This window comes from Dendrobates tinctorius, unplaced genomic scaffold (genome assembly GCF_039654945.1).
Source record: "Dendrobates tinctorius isolate UK_male_01 unplaced genomic scaffold, ASM3965494v1 ptg000278l, whole genome shotgun sequence".
In the NCBI taxonomy this organism is placed as follows: Eukaryota; Metazoa; Chordata; class Amphibia; order Anura; family Dendrobatidae; genus Dendrobates; species Dendrobates tinctorius.
In genome coordinates, this window is record NW_027361945.1 from 653967 (window position 1) to 673730 (window position 19764).

Sequence of the window (19764 nt, forward strand, 5' to 3'; positions counted from 1 at the left end):
CGCGCCTCTTCCTCCGCCTCCGTCCTAGGCTGTCCCTCTGGCTGCAGAGTCAATGGTTATTTCCCGCCCTCTGCTTGTCGGGCTGATCTCCCTTTCTTCAGCGCGCTGTAATGGCGCCGCCTCACAGCCGCTTCCCGCGCTTTTTTTTTTCTTCTCAGCGCTGAGGTACAGCCTTGTCTCAACCGGCGGGCGTCGCAGGCTTTGGACTCACCGCGGCCACGGTATACAGCTTCTGCTGCGGCTACAGTTCAAACCGGTTCCCGCTCTTTGACGGTGACGTCACCGCTTAGTGAAGGGACTCCCGGACTCTTGCCGCATTTGAATCAGCTGCTCCCGCCATTTTTACAGCTTCAGTCACCGCTTCTCACAGGCTAGGCAGGCTTGGACGCAGAGGTTCCAAATCGTCAGAAGTGGATCTAAAGAAGGTCCTGGGACATTTGTAAGTGTTCTTATTGATAATTAATAAGAAATATCTTCTTTTTAATTGCGCTGGAGTCGCTTTTGTGGCTGTATATGCAGGAGCTCACCGCTCAGATGTCCGTCATCGTCCTGAGCACAGGCCACGCCCCGAAACTTCTCCTTTTATATAGGAGGTTACACTTGCTGATGAACAATTAATCAAGGGCATTTGAGTAGCAGTATCTGGCTTTTCTATGGATGAAGAAAGGGTGTACGTATTTTTTTCCACAGACTGCCTCAGCATTTTAGCCTAGTTTTATCTAATTAGATAATGACATGGTGTAATTTGTCATGTGTTGCTCATCTGCAGTTGTAGTGATTTCACATTAAGTTTCTCTGAGGACCAGATGTTTTTATTATGTCCTGACATATACAAACTAAAGAGCTGTAAGAAGGTGTACTCAGTCTGACTGCATAGCTGAGCCTGTGTGATACCACCGTGTGATACCACCTCTGAGATTGGCCTTCCTATTATGTTCTCAGGTCTTTAAGCCTATGGCAGATGCAGCGGCACAAATAGTGAAAGTGAATGGCTTCGGTGACAAAGTCAAAGTGATAAACAAGCATTCAACAGAGGTGACATTGGGACCAGGTAAGAGCAGAGCGTCTTTGTAGCATGTTCTGTTGTTGAGGTTTCGGGAGTTTTGTTGTAGGCTGACTAATATTAATAGAAAAAAGGAAAAAAACAGTTCACCCCTCAATGTAGCTCCATCTGCACAGAAGCCCGCGATCCACGCCACCGCACAGCGTAAGTTAGATACAGGGATGGAAAATGTTGGTCCGCAGTTCAAGGAGACGTGGTAAAATCATAAAATCTTTATTCCGGAAGAGTTAAATATCAGTAGAAAAATGCAAAAATACAAAATACAGGAAAAAAAAACATCCTCTATGGTAGAGTAGTATGGGGTACATAGAAAATTGAGAATACCATACACGTTTCAAACACAAGTGCGTTCTTAGACTTGGTTAAAACACAATACTTCAGAGAAAGGAGGAACATTATAGGATGCATGTCATTACTCTGAACCAAATGCAGGCGAGTAAGTGAAAAAGGAAAGTTTGGAAAAACTCACTGCCATAAAGAAAACGCATAATAAGCAGATTAGAAGATAAAAAAATAGGGATAAATAAGAACAACGATCATTTTGGACTTTACAGTTTGTCAAGTGACATGCATGTGGATAAGGGCTGAGCCAGACTGAACCAAAGTAATGAAAACACACCCTTGGGAGACCACTTCAATATAATCGCCCAGTTCATGTGAAGGGCAGGCCATACCTTTATATGCACATGGTGCAAACAGACAGAAAAAAGCAAAAGCTGTGACCTGAGATATAAACTGGTGTGTATGCCGCGTGTAAGCGCATGTTCACACTTGGCCAAAAAAATATGCATAATATGTAGTTTGTAATTCTAGACCTGAGACAGTCCACTGATCACCGCGCCGGCTTTATCTTAAACACGGGTTGTTGTTGAGCGGTTTGGCTCCATGCATTAGTATTAATAAGTTGCAGAGAGGAAAGTGTTTTTTTTTTATGCATGAAATGCTGACAACAATGAGCTTGTGTGGGAATGATTCAGCACCGAGCTCCCAACAAACAAGCATTGTCCTCCAGGAGAGGATGAGTGGTTTCTGATCATGATCCAATCATGTGGTGGGTGTTTTACACAAAAATGCTCTCCCCTTCAAGAAAAGAAGCCAGATACCCCAGGTCATGCGCAGCAACTCTGCACTGCAGGATTGTCAAGTTTAGGGGGATTTTGACCAGGGCTGTGGAGTCAGAATAAAATGGACAGACTCGTAAAATATATAATAAATTGGGTACACTAGTACAATGCAGGATGTGCTGTAAATGTTTTCGTAAGAATTCAGGAAAGTTATGAAATGTCCTATAAATGTTTGTTCTGTTCCTGGTCTAAGGATCTCCGCTTTTATTTGAGATGAATCTGTGCTGCACATTATGACCCATTTTCTTTGTATTTTGGGCAAAATATCCAAGAAGTATCATTTCTCCTTGCGGAGAATGACATGCTAAGCATGTCGAGATGAGGAGACTTAGGCTGCGGATTCACCTGCAGATTTTTCCGTGCGGATCCGCAGGTAAAACCGCAGGTAAAGTGACCTGCGGTTTATCTGTGGATTTGCCTGCGGTTTTCCTCTGCGGTTTGACACCTGGACAATGGAGTTGGTGTCAAGCTACAGCGAAATCCGCAGAAAGAATTGACATGCTGCGGATTTAAAACCGCACTGAAAAATCTGCAGTATGTGCACTGTGGATTTGAAATCCTAATGAATAACGTAGTACTGTACATTGTCTGCGGAACTGCTGCGGATCCGCAGGGCCAAATCCGCTGCTGATCCGCAGCAGAATCCGCAGCGTGTACACAGACCCTTAAAGCCGCAATGCTCCTATGGGAAATATGCTAATTATGCAAATTGTCTCTTCAGAGAGGAAGAGGACTAGAACTCTAGTGCCACCTATTGGAAGTAGCAATCCTAAAAGTCAATGTCGACCCTTTAACGAATCATGTAACAAGGCTCGTTAAAGGGTCGACATTGACTTTTAGGATTGCTACTTCCAATAGGTGGCACTAGAGTTCTAGTCCTCTTCCTCTCTGCTCTCTGAAGAAACAATTTGCATAATTAGCATATTTTGGGCAAAAAAAAATATTTTCATTTTTTACATTTTAAAAATTATGAAAAGTAAAATGGGCCTATGCAAAAGTTTTGGCACCCTACACGATTAGTACCTAGTAGCACTCCATTTTGCAAGTATCACAGCTTGTAGTAAATGCTTTTTGTAGCCAGCCAAGAGTCTTTCAGTTCTTGTTTGAGGGATTTTCAACTCTTCTTCCATGGAAAATTCTTCCAGTTCTGTGAGATTCCTGGGTTGTCTTGCATGCACTGATATTTTGAGGTCTAGCCACAGATTTTCAATGATGTCGAGATCACAGGACTGTGAGACCCATAGTAAAACCTTCACCATGCACCTTTTGATGTAGTCTATTGTGCATTCTGACGTGTGTTTAGGATCATTATCCATTTGTAGAAGCCATCCTCGTTTCAACTTCTGCTTTTATACAGATGGTGTTATGTTTGCATCAAGAATTTGTTGATGTTCATTGAATCCATTCTTCCCTCTACCCAGGAAATGTTTCCACTGCCATTAGCTGCAACACAACCCCAAATTATGAATGATCCAACCACATGCTTCATGGTTGATATGAAGATCTGAGATTGTGGGTTGTAATCACCTAGGCAGGTTAACGATGCAGCTAGCTTTATTTCTTCCATCCACGGTTATACAGCAAATCCAAGTTGATGGCCAAAATACAGTGTCCTTGTTCCACAAGTTCCCAATCTGAGATCGGTAGTTTTACTGCCCCCATAGCAGGCGATACCCACGGTCTTACAACTTTTGGTTGGCCCTCAGCTTTTGGTATCTCCAGCCGATATAGTTTGCATTCACAGCCCATGTTCCTCCAGACGATGGATATCACGACCGTAGCTCATGGATACCCCTCCAGCCAACAACAATATTTCCTCGTCAGTCCTCCATACCCCAAGCCGCATCCCAGAATTGAGCCTGACCCTCGGGAAACGCTGCGCTCCCAAAGCTAACTGTGCATTGGTGGAGCTGTCTCACTCAGGCTGAGTCCTATCACCTGGGACTGCATGTGAGACCCCCCTGTGGTTATGGCTCCTCTGGGTCTACTATCCCTATCGTCAAAGTAGGCCTATGAACAATGGCTTCAGACCTGGAGATACAGATGAGATTAATAGAATTATTGATTTACATTTACCTTTAGCAATCTCCTGTCTGGCTTGGATATTAATAAGATCCAACCAGCATATCCTCCTCTACTTGCAGTCGGTCAATGGAAACATTGATTTCTGAGGCTGAACTGATGAGCAAGCTAATCAGTAATTAAACACCGCAATAAAATCTCTAATAAAGCACAACAATATCAACACAACCAATGCTCTGTGCTGGAAAAGTCTGCATCCTGTAGAGCTGTGGACTCCGCTCTACAGCTATTGGTCCAATAGTCTTTAGTCTGTGTCCAGTTCCTCACAGTTGGCAAGATGTTCTTTTCCTGAAATTCTGTGTTCCTTCTTCTCTACACATACCTTTGATCATTGTGACTAAAGAGTTTAATTTTAACCTCATCGCTCTACATGACTAGTTTCCAAAATGCATAAGGCTTGTTTAGATGTTCTTTTGCATACTTCTGACACTGAATTTTATGGTGAGGACACAGGAGAGATTATCCTTTGATGACGCTTCCATGAAGGCCATATCTGTGCAGGCGTCTCTGAACAGTAGAACAATGTACCATAACTCCAGAATCTGTTAAATCTTTCTGAAGATCTGTTGCAGTCAAGCTAAGATCCTGATTTGCTCACACTGAAATTTTGCTTGGTCTTCCAGACCGTCTCTTGACCTCCACTGTTTCTGTTAACTGTCATTTCTTAATTATATTTCTAACTGGGGAAAGGACAACTTGAAAATGCTTTGCTATCTTCTTATAGCCGCCTTCTGCTTTGTGAGCAGTGCTAGGCAGCTGCTTGGAAGTATCCATGGCTGCTGTTTTTTGCACAAGGTTAGAGGTTTTATAAAGCTTGCTTTTCCTAATGATTATAGTGAACAAGCCATAACCCTAAGAGGCTTATTAATGTCTGAAACCTTGGTGAAAGCTATCTGAGCACACAAATCTCTAAGGGTGCCCAAACGTTTGCTTCGGCCCATTTTCCTTTTTTAATGTTTAAACTAAAAAATATATATAGTCATTTTTTTGCCTAAAATGCACAGGAGATGAGTCATCTTTAAAGGTGCAGCTGAAATGAGGAAATCGGTAAACCAAGGGAAGAGTCCTGAGGAGATAATTTGCATATTTCCAGTGCCTTCTGGGATAAGTGAAGAGTCTCCGCGAGCTCAACGATCACTGGATTTTGGCCGTTGCAGCTGAAAAGAGGAAATCGGTAAACCGCGCGCCGACTTTGACTCATTTTGTCATTGCTTTGAAATCTCTTAATAATAACAATATGGAATAGGCCAGGAGCCATTTGGTGAGCTGCATTTCTTGCTACATGTTCACAGACTTACCAGTGGAAAAGCCAAACTTCACATGTCACAAATGCAAGCTTGTGTCCCTGTTGGAGGAAAAGTTGCAAAATCTCGAAGAGAGGTTAGCTACATTGAAAATCATTAAGGAAGGTGAAGAGTTCTTAGACAGAGCAGAATTATCTCTTCATGTTACAGAAAGAGAAGAAATTCGAAGTGCACCTGAAGAAACAGAGGAATGGAAAAATGTGACCCAGAGAAGCAAGAGGATCGGGAGGCAATCAGCACCCATACTGCTCAGGAACCAGTACCAGGCTCTTACACAGGAGAACGATGAAGAAATACATCAGGATCAGACTTTGCCCACAAATAGCAACTTTGTACGCCCTCAGAGTCATCCTGGATGGAGAAAGAAAAATGTTGTGAAGAAGAAACGGAGAGTGGTGGTCATGGGGAAGTCCCTGTTGAGAGGAACAGAGGCCGCTATCTGCAGACCGGATATTACCTCAAGAGAAATGTGCTGTCTTCCAGGTGCAAAAATTAAAGATGTGTCTGACAGGATATCAGGACTCTTCAGACCTACTGATGACTACCCATTCCTGTTAATACAGGTGGGGACAAATGACACAGCAAGAAACGACCTGGAAACCATCTGCAGAGACTTTGAAAACTTATGTAAGAAAGTGAAAGAACTGGGAGCACAGGTGGTCTTCTCTTCCATCCTCCCAGTGGATTGCCATGGAACAAGGAGCTGGAGTAAGATTCTACATGTGAACAACTGGCTACGTCGATGGTGCCGTCAGCAAGGATTTGGATTTCTGGATCAAGGAGTGAATTACCTATGCAATGGACTACTGGCTAGAGATGGGGTGCACCTTACGAAGACTGGAAAACATGTATTTGGAAGTCTCCTTGCTACACTCATGAGGAGAGCTTTAAACTAGAACATTGCGGCAAGGGAAGCAAAAGGCCAGAAAAAGCCATACACCTGACGAATGCTATTGAGAACTCTGCTATTAGAAGTGGAAAGGAAGAACAAAGACAAAAGAATCTAAATAATAAAAATATTGGAGAAAGAGAAACCAATCACAAACTAAAATGTTTCTATACTAATGCACAAAGCATGGGCAACAAACAAGGAGAATTGGAACTACTAACGCAGGAAAAGAAATATGACGTCATTGGAATCACTGAAACTTGGTGGGACGATACACATGATTGGAATACAAGGCTAGAAGGATACAACTTATTTGCAAGAAACAGACTTGATAAATGAGGATGTGTCGCATTGTATGTTAGAAACACGTATATCTGCACAGAGATTGAAGCTTCAGAGACTGGGAGTTCTGTGGAAACTGTTTGGGTAAGAATACAAGGACAGAACAATGGAAAGGACACCATTGTAGGCATTTACTACAGGCCGCCTGTGCAAGCTGAAGATATGGAAGAACTCTTTATGCATCAAATGGCCGAGTTCTCCAAAAAATATGACATAGTTGTCATGGGAGATTTCAACTATCCAGACATTTGTTGGGAATCTCTCTCAGGCAAAGCTAACAGGTCAAGAAAATTCTTATCCTGTCTTGCTGACAACTTTATCTTCCAAAAGGTAAGGGAGAAAACAAGGGGAACTGCTACCTTGGCTCTAAGCCTTATAAACAGGGAGGAAATGGTTGAGGAGGTAAAAGTGACTGGGACCCTAGGAGGTAGCGACCATGCTATTTTAGAATTTTGGATAACTAGAGGAGGAAGACCTGTGAAGACTCAGACGTCAAGGTTAGATTTCAGAAAGGCAGATTTTAAAGGGGTTGTCCGGGGTTTTCACATAATCTCAGTAAATATCTGGGCAGCAGAATTATGACAATAAGTAATTTACTTTCTGTCACTAGTTTGCACGGTTTTCTAGATATTCCGAACAGAACGTCCAAGGGGGAGGTGTTATGGCATTGAAATGAGAACTAGTCGTAACCTCCTACTATACTCCAAACCTGCCCTCTATAGCAACAACCCCACCCTCCATAGCTACAGGCCCTCCCCGTCCACATGAAGCAGCCCTCATCACACAGTAACAAATTCTTCCCCTCCAGCAGCCTCCGTGCAGAGAGCTGCTCCTCCCCCAGACACACACTAAACAGTTATCTATGGAAAGTGAAACTAGGGAGGAGTGAAAATCGTCCTGTATTCTGGGCCACTCCATGATTACAATACATAACTCATTATCAGTAATTCCTTCCCTCACTGTCCAAGGCTGCTGGCAGCAGTGAGAACAGACTGTATGATGGCCAGTGATGGGGGTCTGCAGCTTCTAATCTGCACAAGGTATGGCAGTCACTGATGTAATCTGTTGTGTGACAAAGCCTCTGCTGTGTGAATGAGACAGCTCTGTGTCACTGATGTCTTCACACAGCAGCAGATTTGGTGCAGTGTATCTGTGAGCACTGTGTCTCTAATGACACATACTGATGGGAGCAGCCTGTCCAATCAGCAGCTGTAACAGTGTGAAGTGTTGGGGGGTGTATGTATGTATTGTGCTGCTTTCACAAATACAGGATCACTGCTGTCTTCTTTCCAATGCTGGAATAATGATAAAGATGAGTGCTGGTGCAGTTTACTGCCAGCCAATGAGTGGGCAGTGGGTGGTGCTGGTCACAGGAGCTTGCTGGGAGTTTGGTGGAGCTTCGCACATACACTGCACCAAATCTGGTGCTGTGTGAAGACATCAGTGACACAGAGCTGTCTCATTCACACAGCAGAGGCTTTGTCACACAACAGATTACATCAGTGACTGCCATCCCCTGTGCAGATTAGAAGCTGCAGACCCCCATCACTGGCCATCACATAGTCTGTTCTCACTGCTGCCAGCAGCCTGGGACAGTGATGGAAGGAATTACTGATAGTGAGTTATGTATTGTAATCATGGAGTGTCCCAGAATACAGGACGATTTTCACTCCTCACTAGTTTCATTTTCCATAGATAACTGTTCAGTGGATTCATAACTGGCTTAGTGATCGGACCCAAAGAGTGGTCGTAAATGGCTGCTCATCCAGTTGGAACAATGTCTCAGGTGGCGTACCACAGGGCTCTGTCCTGGGCCCTGTATTGTTCAACATCTTTATCAACGATTTAGATGAAGGAATTGAGGGTAAACTGATTAAATTTGCTGATGACACAAAGCTAGAAGGGATAGCTAATACTAGAGAAGAGAGAGAGAAAATTCAAAAATATATAAATAAACTGGAGCAGTGGGCAGCAACTAACAGAATGGTTTTTAACAGGGAAAAATGCAAAGTACTACATCTGGGCAATAAAAATGAAAAAAGCATATACAGAATGGGAGGAATAGGGCTAAGCAACAGCACATGTGATAAAGACTTGGGTATACTAATAGGTCACAGACTGAATATGAGTAAACAGTGTGATGCAGCAGCAAAAAAGGCAAATGCAATTCTAGGAATTATTAACAGAAGCATTAAGTCTAGATCATGTGAAGTCATTATTGCCCTCTACTCATAGAATCATAGAATCGTAGAGTTGGAAGGGACCTCCTGGGCCATCTGGTCCAACCCCCTGCTCAAAGCAGGATTCGCTAAATCATCCCAGTCAGATGTCTGTCCAGCCTCTGTTTGAAGACTTCCATTGAAGGAGAACTCACCACTTCTCGTGGCAGCCTGTTCCACTCATTGATCACTCTAACTGTCAAAAAGTTTTTTCTAATATCTAATCTGTGTCTCCTCCCCTTCAGTTTCATCCCATTGCTTCTAGTCTTTCCTTGTGCAAATGAGAATAAAGTTGATCCTTCTACAATGTGACAGCCCTTTAGATATTTGTAGACAGCTATTAAGTCTCCTCTCAGTCTTCTCTTTTGCAAACTAAACATTCCCAAATCCTGCAACCTTTCCTCATAAGACAGGGTTTGCAGACCGGTCACCATTCTGGTCGCTCTTTTCTGAACTTGCTCCAGTTTGTTGATGTCTTTTTTAAAATGTGGTGCCCAAAACTGGACACAATATTCCAGATGAGGTCTGACCAAAGAGGAGTAGAGGGAAATAATGACTTCACGTGATCTAGACTGTATGCTTCTGTTAATACATCCTAGAATTGCATTTGCCTTTTTTGCTGCTGCATCACACTGTTGACTCATATTCAGTCTGTGATCTATTAGTATACCCAAGTCTTTTTCACATGTGCTGTCACTTAGCCCTATTCCTCCCATTCTGTATATGCTTTTTTCATTTTTATTGCCCAGATGTAGTACTTTGCATTTCTCCCTGTTAAAAATCATTCTGTTAGTTGCTGCCCACTTCTCCAGTTTATTTAAATCTTTTTGAATCCTCTCTCTCTCTTCTCTAGTATTAGCTATCCCTCCTAGCTTTGTGTCATCAGCAAATTTAATCAGATTACCCTCAATTCCTTCATCTAAATCATTGATAAAGATGTTGAACAATACAGGGCCCAGGACAGAGCCCTGTGGTACCCCACTTGAGACATTCTTCCAACTGGATGTGCAGCCATTTACGACCACTCTTTGGGTCCGATCACTAAGCCAGTTATGAATCCACCTAACAGTTGCCTTGTCCATTCCATACTTAGTCATTTTTTCAATAAGGATTGTATGAGAGACTTTGTCAAATGCTTTGCTGAAGTCAAGATATACTATATCTACAGCATTTCCTTGATCCACCCAATCAGTGATACCGTCATAGAAGGAAATTAAGTTAGTCTGACATGACTTATTAGTTACAAACCCATGCTGACTCTGTTTAATCACTTCATTCTTATCCAGGTATTGACATACATGTTGTTTAATAATTTGTTCAAAGATCTTTCCTGGTATAGAAGTCAGACTCACCGGCCTATAGTTGCCTGGGTCCACCTTCTTCCCCTTTTTGAAGATAGGAACAACATTTGCTCTTCTCCAGTCTTCTGGCACTTCTCCTGTTCTCCAAGAATTTTCAAAGATTATGGAGAGGGGTTCAAAAATTTATTCTGCTATCTCCTTCAGTACTCTGGGGTGTAATTCATCTGGTCCTGGAGACTTGAATTCTATTAGGTTAGCCAAGTGTTTCCTTACTATCTTTCTGTTTATAGATATCCTGGATTCTTCTATTCCCTTTATAGGACAGTGAATAACAGTTGATGTTACATTTCCTTTCTCAGAGAAAACAGATGCAAAATAGGAATTTAAAAGTTCAGCCTTCTCAACATCCTGTCTTACCATTTCATCATTTTCATCCTGTAAAAATCCTATAGCATCTTTGACTTTTCTTTTACTTTTGACATATCCCCAAAATCCTTTATTATTGCTTTTGACATCTCTTGCAAGCCTCAATTCATTTTCAGCTTTACTAATCTTATTTGTGCCCTGCAAGTTCTGCAAACAGCATTATATTCTTCTTTAGATATGCCTCCCTCTTTCCATTTTATAAACATTTTTTTCTTCCTTTTTAGCATGTGCTTAAGTTCTGTGTTCATCCATCCTGGTTTCCTTAAATGCTTCCTATTCTTCCCTCTTTTTGGAATTGTTAACAACTGTGCTTTGAGAATTTCATTTTTCAAGATTTCCCATCCTTCCTGGACATTTTTGTCTTTAAGGATATCCAGCCATTGGATCCCTCCAATTCTCTTTCTGAAACCCTTAAAATCTGCCTTTCTGAAATCTAACCTTGACATCTGAGTCTTCACAGGTCTTCCGCCTCTAGTTATCCAAAATTCTAAAATAGCATGGTCGCTACCTCCTAGGGTCCCAGCCACTTTTACCTCCTCAACCATTTCCTCCCTGTTTATAAGGATTAGATCCAAGGTAGCAGTTCCCCTTGTTTTCTCCCCTACCTTTTGGAAGATAAAGTTGTCAGCAAGAGAGGATAAGAATTTCCATGACCTGTTAGTTTTGCCTGAGAGAGATTTCCAACAAATGTCTGGATAGTTGAAATCTCCCATGATAACTATGTCATATTTTTTGGAGAACTTGGCCATTTGATGCATAAAGAGTTCATCCATATCTTCAGCTTGCACAGGCGGCCTGTAGTAAATGCCTACAATGGTGTGCTTTCCATTGTTCTGTCCTTGTATTCTTACCCAAACAGTTTCCACAGAACTTCAAGTCTCTGAAGCTTCAATCTCTGTGCAGATATACGCGTTTCTAACATACAATGCGACACCTCCTCCTCGTTTATCAAGTCTGTTTTTTGCAAATAAGTTGTATCCTTCTAGTCTTGTATTCCAATCATGTGTATTGTCCCACCAAGTTTCAGTGATTCCAATGACATCATATTTCTTTTCCTGTGTTAGTAGTTCCAATTCTCCTTGTTTGTTGCCCATGCTTTGTGCATTAGTATAGAAACATTTTAGATTGTGATTGGTTTCTCTTTCTCCAATATTTTTATTAATTCGATTCTTTTGTCTTTGTTCTTGCCTTCCACTTCTAATAGCAGAGTTCTCAATAGCATTTTTTCAGGTGTATGGCTTTTTCTGGTCTTTTGCTTCCCTTCCCATGTTGTTCTAGTTTAAAGCTCTCCTTACAAGTGTAGCAAGGCGACTTCCAAATACATGCTTTCCAGTCTTCGTAAGGTGCACCCCATCTCTAGCAAGTAGTCCATCGTATAAGTAATTCACTCCGTGATCCAGAAATCCAAATCGTTGCTGACGGCACCATCGACGTAGCCAGTTGTTCACCTGCAGAATCTTATTCCACCTCCTTGTTCCATGGCCATCCACTGGGAGGATGGAAGAGAAGACCACCTGCGCTCCCAGTTCTTTCACTTTCTTGCCTAAGTCTTCAAAGTCTCTGCAGATGGTTTCCAGGTCATTTCTTGCGGTGTCATTTGTCCCCACATGTAGTAGCAGGAATGGGTAGTCATCTGTAGGTCTGAAGAGTCCTGATATCCTGTCAGACACATCTTTAATTTTTGCACCTGGAAGACAGCACATTTCTCTTGAAGTTATATCCGGTCTATCTTTGGTCAGACCTCATCTGGAATACTGTGTCCAGTTTTGGGCGCCACATTTTAAAAAAGACATCAACAAACTGGAGCAAGTTCAGAAAAGAGCGAACAGAATGGTGACCGGTCTGCAAACCCTGTCTTATGAGGAAAGGTTGCAGGATTTGGGAATGTTTAGCCTGCAAAAGAGAAGACTGAGAGGAGACTTAATAACTGTCTACAAATATCTCAAGGGCTGTCACATTGCAGAAGGATCATCTTTATTCTCATTTGCACAAGGAAAGACTAAGAAGCAATGGGATGAAACTGAATGGAAGGAGACACAGATTAGATATCAGAAAAAACTTTTTGACAGAGTGATCAATGAGTGGAACAGGCTGCCACGAGAGGTGGTAAGTTCTCCTTCAATAGAAGTCTTCAAACAGAGGCTGGACAGATATCTGTCTGGGATGATTTAGCGAATCCTGCTTTGAGCAGGGGGTTGGACCAGATGGCCCAGGAGGTCCCTTCCAACTCTGCAACTCTATGATTCTGTGTTGTCCACTACTAGGACAACCCCTTCTTAAACCAAATGTTTGGCCCCTATAAAATAATAAAACCTATACTCACCTCCTGTGGCGGCGCCGTTCCCGCGGAGTCAGCACTCGCTTTCCCCTGGCTGTGATGCGACACATGATGCCAGTCAGTGCTGGCGTCACTGTTTCCGCCTTCGGACAAACAGAATATGAAGAGGAAGTCTGGGCTACAGGCTATCCCTGGCTTCCTGTTCATGTTCATTGATTATTTTGATTTGGCAGATTAGCTTTGAATAGTTGCCAGAGATGCGATGACTTAGGTGCAGACTTTTGGCATGTTATTTGGTCATGTGATGATAATGGTGGGAACTGATTAGCACGCTGTCGGAAATAATTGGAACGCCAGTCGACTTTTCCAGAACTCTGTGTACTGAATGTTGTAGATGAAGAAATGTGGCCCCATAATGATAAGATATTTCTCTGTGAGACTACGTTCCTTGACAGGAAGACAATAGCACTGAAATGGATGGAGGGAGGGGTCAATCGACAATTACACGTGAAAGAAGATAGTTGATACACAATACCGAATGAAAACCTAGTACAGTGATGGCGAACCTTTTAGAGACAGAGTGCCCAAATGGCAACCCAAAACCCACTTATTTCTCACAAAGTGGCAACACATAATTTAACCTGAAGCTGAGGCAGACATCACAGAAGACTTACAAAATACACATGCACGCACATACACACACACACTGCCTGCCCTCTGCAAAATACACACACTATCCCTCTGCAAAATACACACACACACAACCCCTCTGCAAAATATACACACACACTACCCTCTGCAAAATACACACACACACACACTACCCTCTGCAAAATACACACACACACATACTGTCACTCTGCAAAATACACACACTGCCCCTCTGCAAAACACACACACACACACACAGACACACTGCCCCTCTGCAAAACACACACACACACTGCCCCTCTGCAAAATACACACACACACACTGCCCAGAGGGCAAAATGCACACACACTGCCCCTTTGAAAAATACACACATGTACTGCTCTTCTGCAAAATACACACACACACTTCCCCTTGCAAAATACACACATGCACTGTCCTTCTGCAAAATACACACACACACTGTCCCTCTGTAAAATACACACACTGCCCCTCTCCAAAATACACACACACTGCCCCTCTGCAAATTACACACACACTGTCCCCCTGCAAAATACACACACACACACTGTCCCTCTGCAAAATACACACACACACACACTGTCACTCTGCCAAATACAGACACACAATGTCCCTCTGCAAATTACACACACACACTGTCCCTCTGCAAAACACACACACACACAGTCCCTCTACAAAATACACACACACACACACTGTCCCTCTGCAAAATACACACACACACACACACACACAGCCCCTCTGCAAAATACACACACACACTGTCCCTCTACAAAATACACACACACACTGTCCCTCTACAAAATACACACACACACACGCTGCCCCTCTGCAAAATACACACAATGTCCCCCTGCAAAATACACACACACAATGTCCCTCTGCAAAATACACACCCACACACTGTCCCTCTGCAAAATGCATGCACACACACACACACACACACACACACTGCCCTTCTGCAAAATACACATGCACACACTGCCCTTCTGCAAAACACACACACACACTGCCCTTCTGCAAAACACACACACACACTGCCCCTCTGGAAAATACACACGCACACTGCCCCTCTGCAAAATACACACGCACACTGTCCCCCTGCAAAATACACACACACACACTCTTCCCTTCTGCAAAATACACACACACATGCACAAACTGCCCTTCTGCAAAATACACACACACACTGCCCCTCTGCAAAATACACACACACACTGTCCCCCTGCAAAATACACACACACACTGCCCCGCTTCAAAATACACACACTGTCCCCCTGCAAAATGCACACAGACTGTCCCTCTGCAAAATGCACACACACACTGCCCTTCTGCAAAATACACACACACATGCACACACTGCCCTTCTGCAAAATACACACACACACTGCCCCTCTGCAAAATACGTACACACACTGCCCCTCTGCAAAATACGCACACACATTGCCCCTCTGCAAAATACGCACACACACTGTCCCTCTGCAAAATACACACACACACAGACTGTCCCTCTGCAAAATGCACACACACACACACACACACACACACTGCCCTTCTGCAAAATACACACACACACTGCCCCTCTGCAAAATACACACACACACTGCCCCTCTGCAAAATACGTACACACACTGCCCTTCTGCAAAATACACACACACAGTCCCTCTACAAAATACACACACACACAGTCCCTCTACAAAATACACACACACACTGTCCCTCTACAAAATACACACACACACTGTCCCTCTACAAAATACACACACACACTGCCCCTCTGCAAAATACACACACACACTGTCCCTCTGCAAAATATGCACACACACACTGCCCTTCTGCGAAATACACACACACATGCACACACTGCCCTTCTGCAAAATACACACACACACTGTCCCTCTGCAAAATACGTACACACACTGTCCCTCTGCAAAATACACACACACACACACACTGTTCCTCTGCAAAATGCGCACACACACAGACACTGCCCTTCTGCAAAATACACACACACACTGTCCCCCTGCAAAATACACACACGCACTGTCCCTCTGCAAAATACACACACACACTGTCCCTCTGCAAAATACACACACACACACACACTGTCCCTCTGCAAAATGCACACACACGCACACTGCCCTTCTGCAAAATACACACACACACACACTGCCCCTCTGCAAAATACACACGCACACTGCCCCTCTGCAAAATACACACACTGTCCCCCTGCAAAATACACACACACACTCTGTCCTTCTGCAAAATACACACACACATGCACACACTGCCCTTCTGCAAAATACACACTCACACTGCCTCTCTCCAAAATACACACACACACAAACTGCCCCTCTGCAAAATACACACACACACTGTCCCTCTGAAAAATACACACACACTGTCCCTCTGCAAAATACACACACACACAGTCTGCCCCTCTGCAAAATACACACACACACACTGTCCCTCTGCAAAATACACACACACACTGTCCCTCTGCAAAATACACACACACACTGCCCCTCTGCAAAATACACACACACACACTGTCCCTCTGCAAAATACACACACACTGTCCCTCTGCAAAATACACACACACAGTCTGCCCCTCTGCAAAATACACACACACTGCCCCTCTGCAAAATACACTCATGCACTGCCCTTCTGCAAAATACACACACACACTGCCCCTCTGCAAAATACACACACTACCCCACTGCAAAATACACACACGCACTGCCCTTCTGCAAAATACACACACGCACTGTCCCTCTGCAAAATACACACACGCACTGCCCCTCTGCAAAATACACACACGCACTGCCCCTCTGCAAAATACACACACGCACTGCCCCTCTGCAAAATACACACACACACTGCCCCTCTGCAAAATACACACATGCACTGCCCTTCTGCAAAATACACACACACACACACTGTCCCTCTGCAAAATACACACACACTGCCCCTCTGCAAAATACACACATGCACTGCCCTTCTGCAAAATACACACACACACTGCCCCTTGCAAAATACACACACACACACACACACACACTGCCCCCTTGCAAAATACACACACACACTGCCCCTTTGCAAAATACGCACATGCACTGTCCTTCTGCAGTATACAGACACACACACATACTGTCCCTCTGCAAAATATACACCCACACTGCATCTCTGCAAAACACACACACATACTGCCCCTCTGCAAAATACACTCACACACTGCCCCTCTGCAAAATATACACACACACTGCCCCTCTGCAAAATATACACACACACTGCCCCTCTGCAAAATACACACACACTGCCCCTTTGCGAAATACACACATGCACTGCCCTTCTGCAAAATACACACACACACTGTCACTCTGCAAAATACACACACACACACACACACACACTGTGTTTCTGCAAAATACACACAGTTACTCTGCAAAATACATACACACACACACACACACACACTGTCCCTCTGCAAAATACACACACACACACACACACTGTCCCTCTGCAAAATGCACACACACACACAGCCCTTCTGCAAAATACACGCACACACTGCCCCTCTGCAAAATACACACACACACTGTCCCTCTGCAAATTACACACACACACGTGTACACACTGCCCTTCTGCAAAATACACACACACACTGTCCCTCTGCAAAATACACACACACTGTCCCTCTGCAAAATATGCACACACACACACTGCCCTTCTGCAAAATACACACACACTGCCCCTCTGCAAAATACACTCATGCACTGCCCTTCTGCAAAATACACACACACACTGCCCCTCTGCAAAATACACACACTACCCCACTGCAAAATACACACACGCACTGCCCTTCTGCAAAATACACACACGCACTGTCCCTCTGCAAAATACACACACGCACTGCCCCTCTGCAAAATACACACACGCACTGCCCCTCTGCAAAATACACACACGCACTGCCCCTCTGCAAAATACACACACACACTGCCCCTCTGCAAAATACACACATGCACTGCCCTTCTGCAAAATACACACACACTGTCCCTCTGCAAAATACACACACACTGCCCCTCTGCAAAATACACACATGCACTGCCCTTCTGCAAAATACACACACACACTGCCCCTTGCAAAATACACACACACACACACACACACACTGCCCCCTTGCAAAATACACACACACACTGCCCCTTTGCAAAATACGCACATGCACTGTCCTTCTGCAGTATACAGACACACACACATACTGTCCCTCTGCAAAATATACACCCACACTGCATCTCTGCAAAACACACACACATACTGCCCCTCTGCAAAATACACTCACACACTGCCCCTCTGCAAAATATACACACACACTGCCCCTCTGCAAAATATACACACACACTGCCCCTCTGCAAAATACACACACACTGCCCCTTTGCGAAATACACACATGCACTGCCCTTCTGCAAAATACACACACACACTGTCACTCTGCAAAATACACACACACACACACACACACACACACACACACTGTGTTTCTGCAAAATACACACAGTTACTCTGCAAAATACATACACACACACACACACACACTGTCCCTCTGCAAAATACACACACACACACACTGTCCCTCTGCAAAATGCACACACACACACACACACACAGCCCTTCTGCAAAATACACGCACACACTGCCCCTCTGCAAAATACACACACACACTGTCCCTCTGCAAATTACACACACACACGTGTACACACTGCCCTTCTGCAAAATACACACACACACTGTCCCTCTGCAAAATACACACACACTGTCCCTCTGCAAAATATGCACACACACACACTGCCCTTCTGCAAAATACACACACACATGCACACACTGCCCTTCTGCAAAATACACACACACACACACACACACACACACACTCTGCCCCTCTGCAAAATACACACACACACTGCCCCTCTGCAAAATACACACACTGCCCCTCTGCAAAATACACACACACTGTCCCTCTGCAAAATACACACATGCACTGCCTTTCTGCAAAATACACACACACACTGTCACTCTGCAAAATACACACACACTCTGTCCCTCTGCAAAATACACACACACACTGTCCCTCTGCAAAATGCACACACACACACACATACTGCCCTTCTGCAAAATACACACACACATGAACACACTGCCCCTCTGCAAAATACACACACACTGCCCCTCTGCGAAATACACACATGCACTGCCCTTTTGCAAATTACACACACACACAGTCACTCTGCAAAATACACACACTGTCCCTCTGCAAATTACACACACACACTGTCCCTCTGCAAAATACACACACATTGTCCCTCTGCAAAATACACACACACCCTGTCCCTCTGCAAATTACACACCCACACTGCCCCTTTGCAAAATACACACACACACTGTCCCTCTGCAAAATACACACACACACTGTCCCTCTGCAAAATGCGCACACACACACACACTGCCCTTCTGCAAAATGCACACACACACACACTGCCCTTCTGCAAAATACACACACACACACATTGCCCCTCTGCAAAATACACACACACACACACATTGCCCTTCTGCAAAATACACACTCACACTGCCTCTCTCCAAAATACACACACACACAAACTGCCCCTCTGCAAAATACACCCATGCACTGCTCTTCTGCAAAATACACACACACACTGTCCCTCTGCAAAATACACACACACACTGCCCCTCTGCAAAATACACACACACACTGTCCCTCTGCAAAATACACACACACTGTCCCTCTGCAAAATACACACACACAGTCTGCCCCTCTGCAAAATACACACACACAGTCTGCCCCTCTGCAAAATACACACACACTGCCCCTCTGCAAAATACACTCATGCACTGCCCTTCTGCAAAATACACACACACACTGCCCTTCTGCAAAATACACACACACACTGCCCCTCTGCAAAATACACACACTACCCCACTGCAAAATACACACACGCACTGCCCTTCTGCAAAATACACGCACGCACTGTCCCTCTGCAAAATACACAC

At 44.0% G+C, this 19764-nt stretch overlaps 1 protein-coding gene across 4 annotated transcripts in view; it reads left to right on the plus strand.

The window, feature by feature from the left end:
- The window catches only part of LOC141072596 (protein arginine N-methyltransferase 7-like), a 224992-nt gene that overhangs the window by 32507 nt on the left and 172721 nt on the right, over nt 1-19764 (plus strand). For 3 of the 4 annotated variants that reach the window (XM_073559880.1, XM_073559882.1, XM_073559881.1), the window contains one exon: nt 943-1051. The exons of the other annotated variant lie outside the window; for it this stretch is intronic. In XM_073559880.1, coding sequence (XP_073415981.1) covers nt 943-1051 — 109 coding nt within the window. The remainder of the gene's footprint in view (nt 1-942; nt 1052-19764) is intronic. 4 annotated transcript variants of the gene reach the window in all.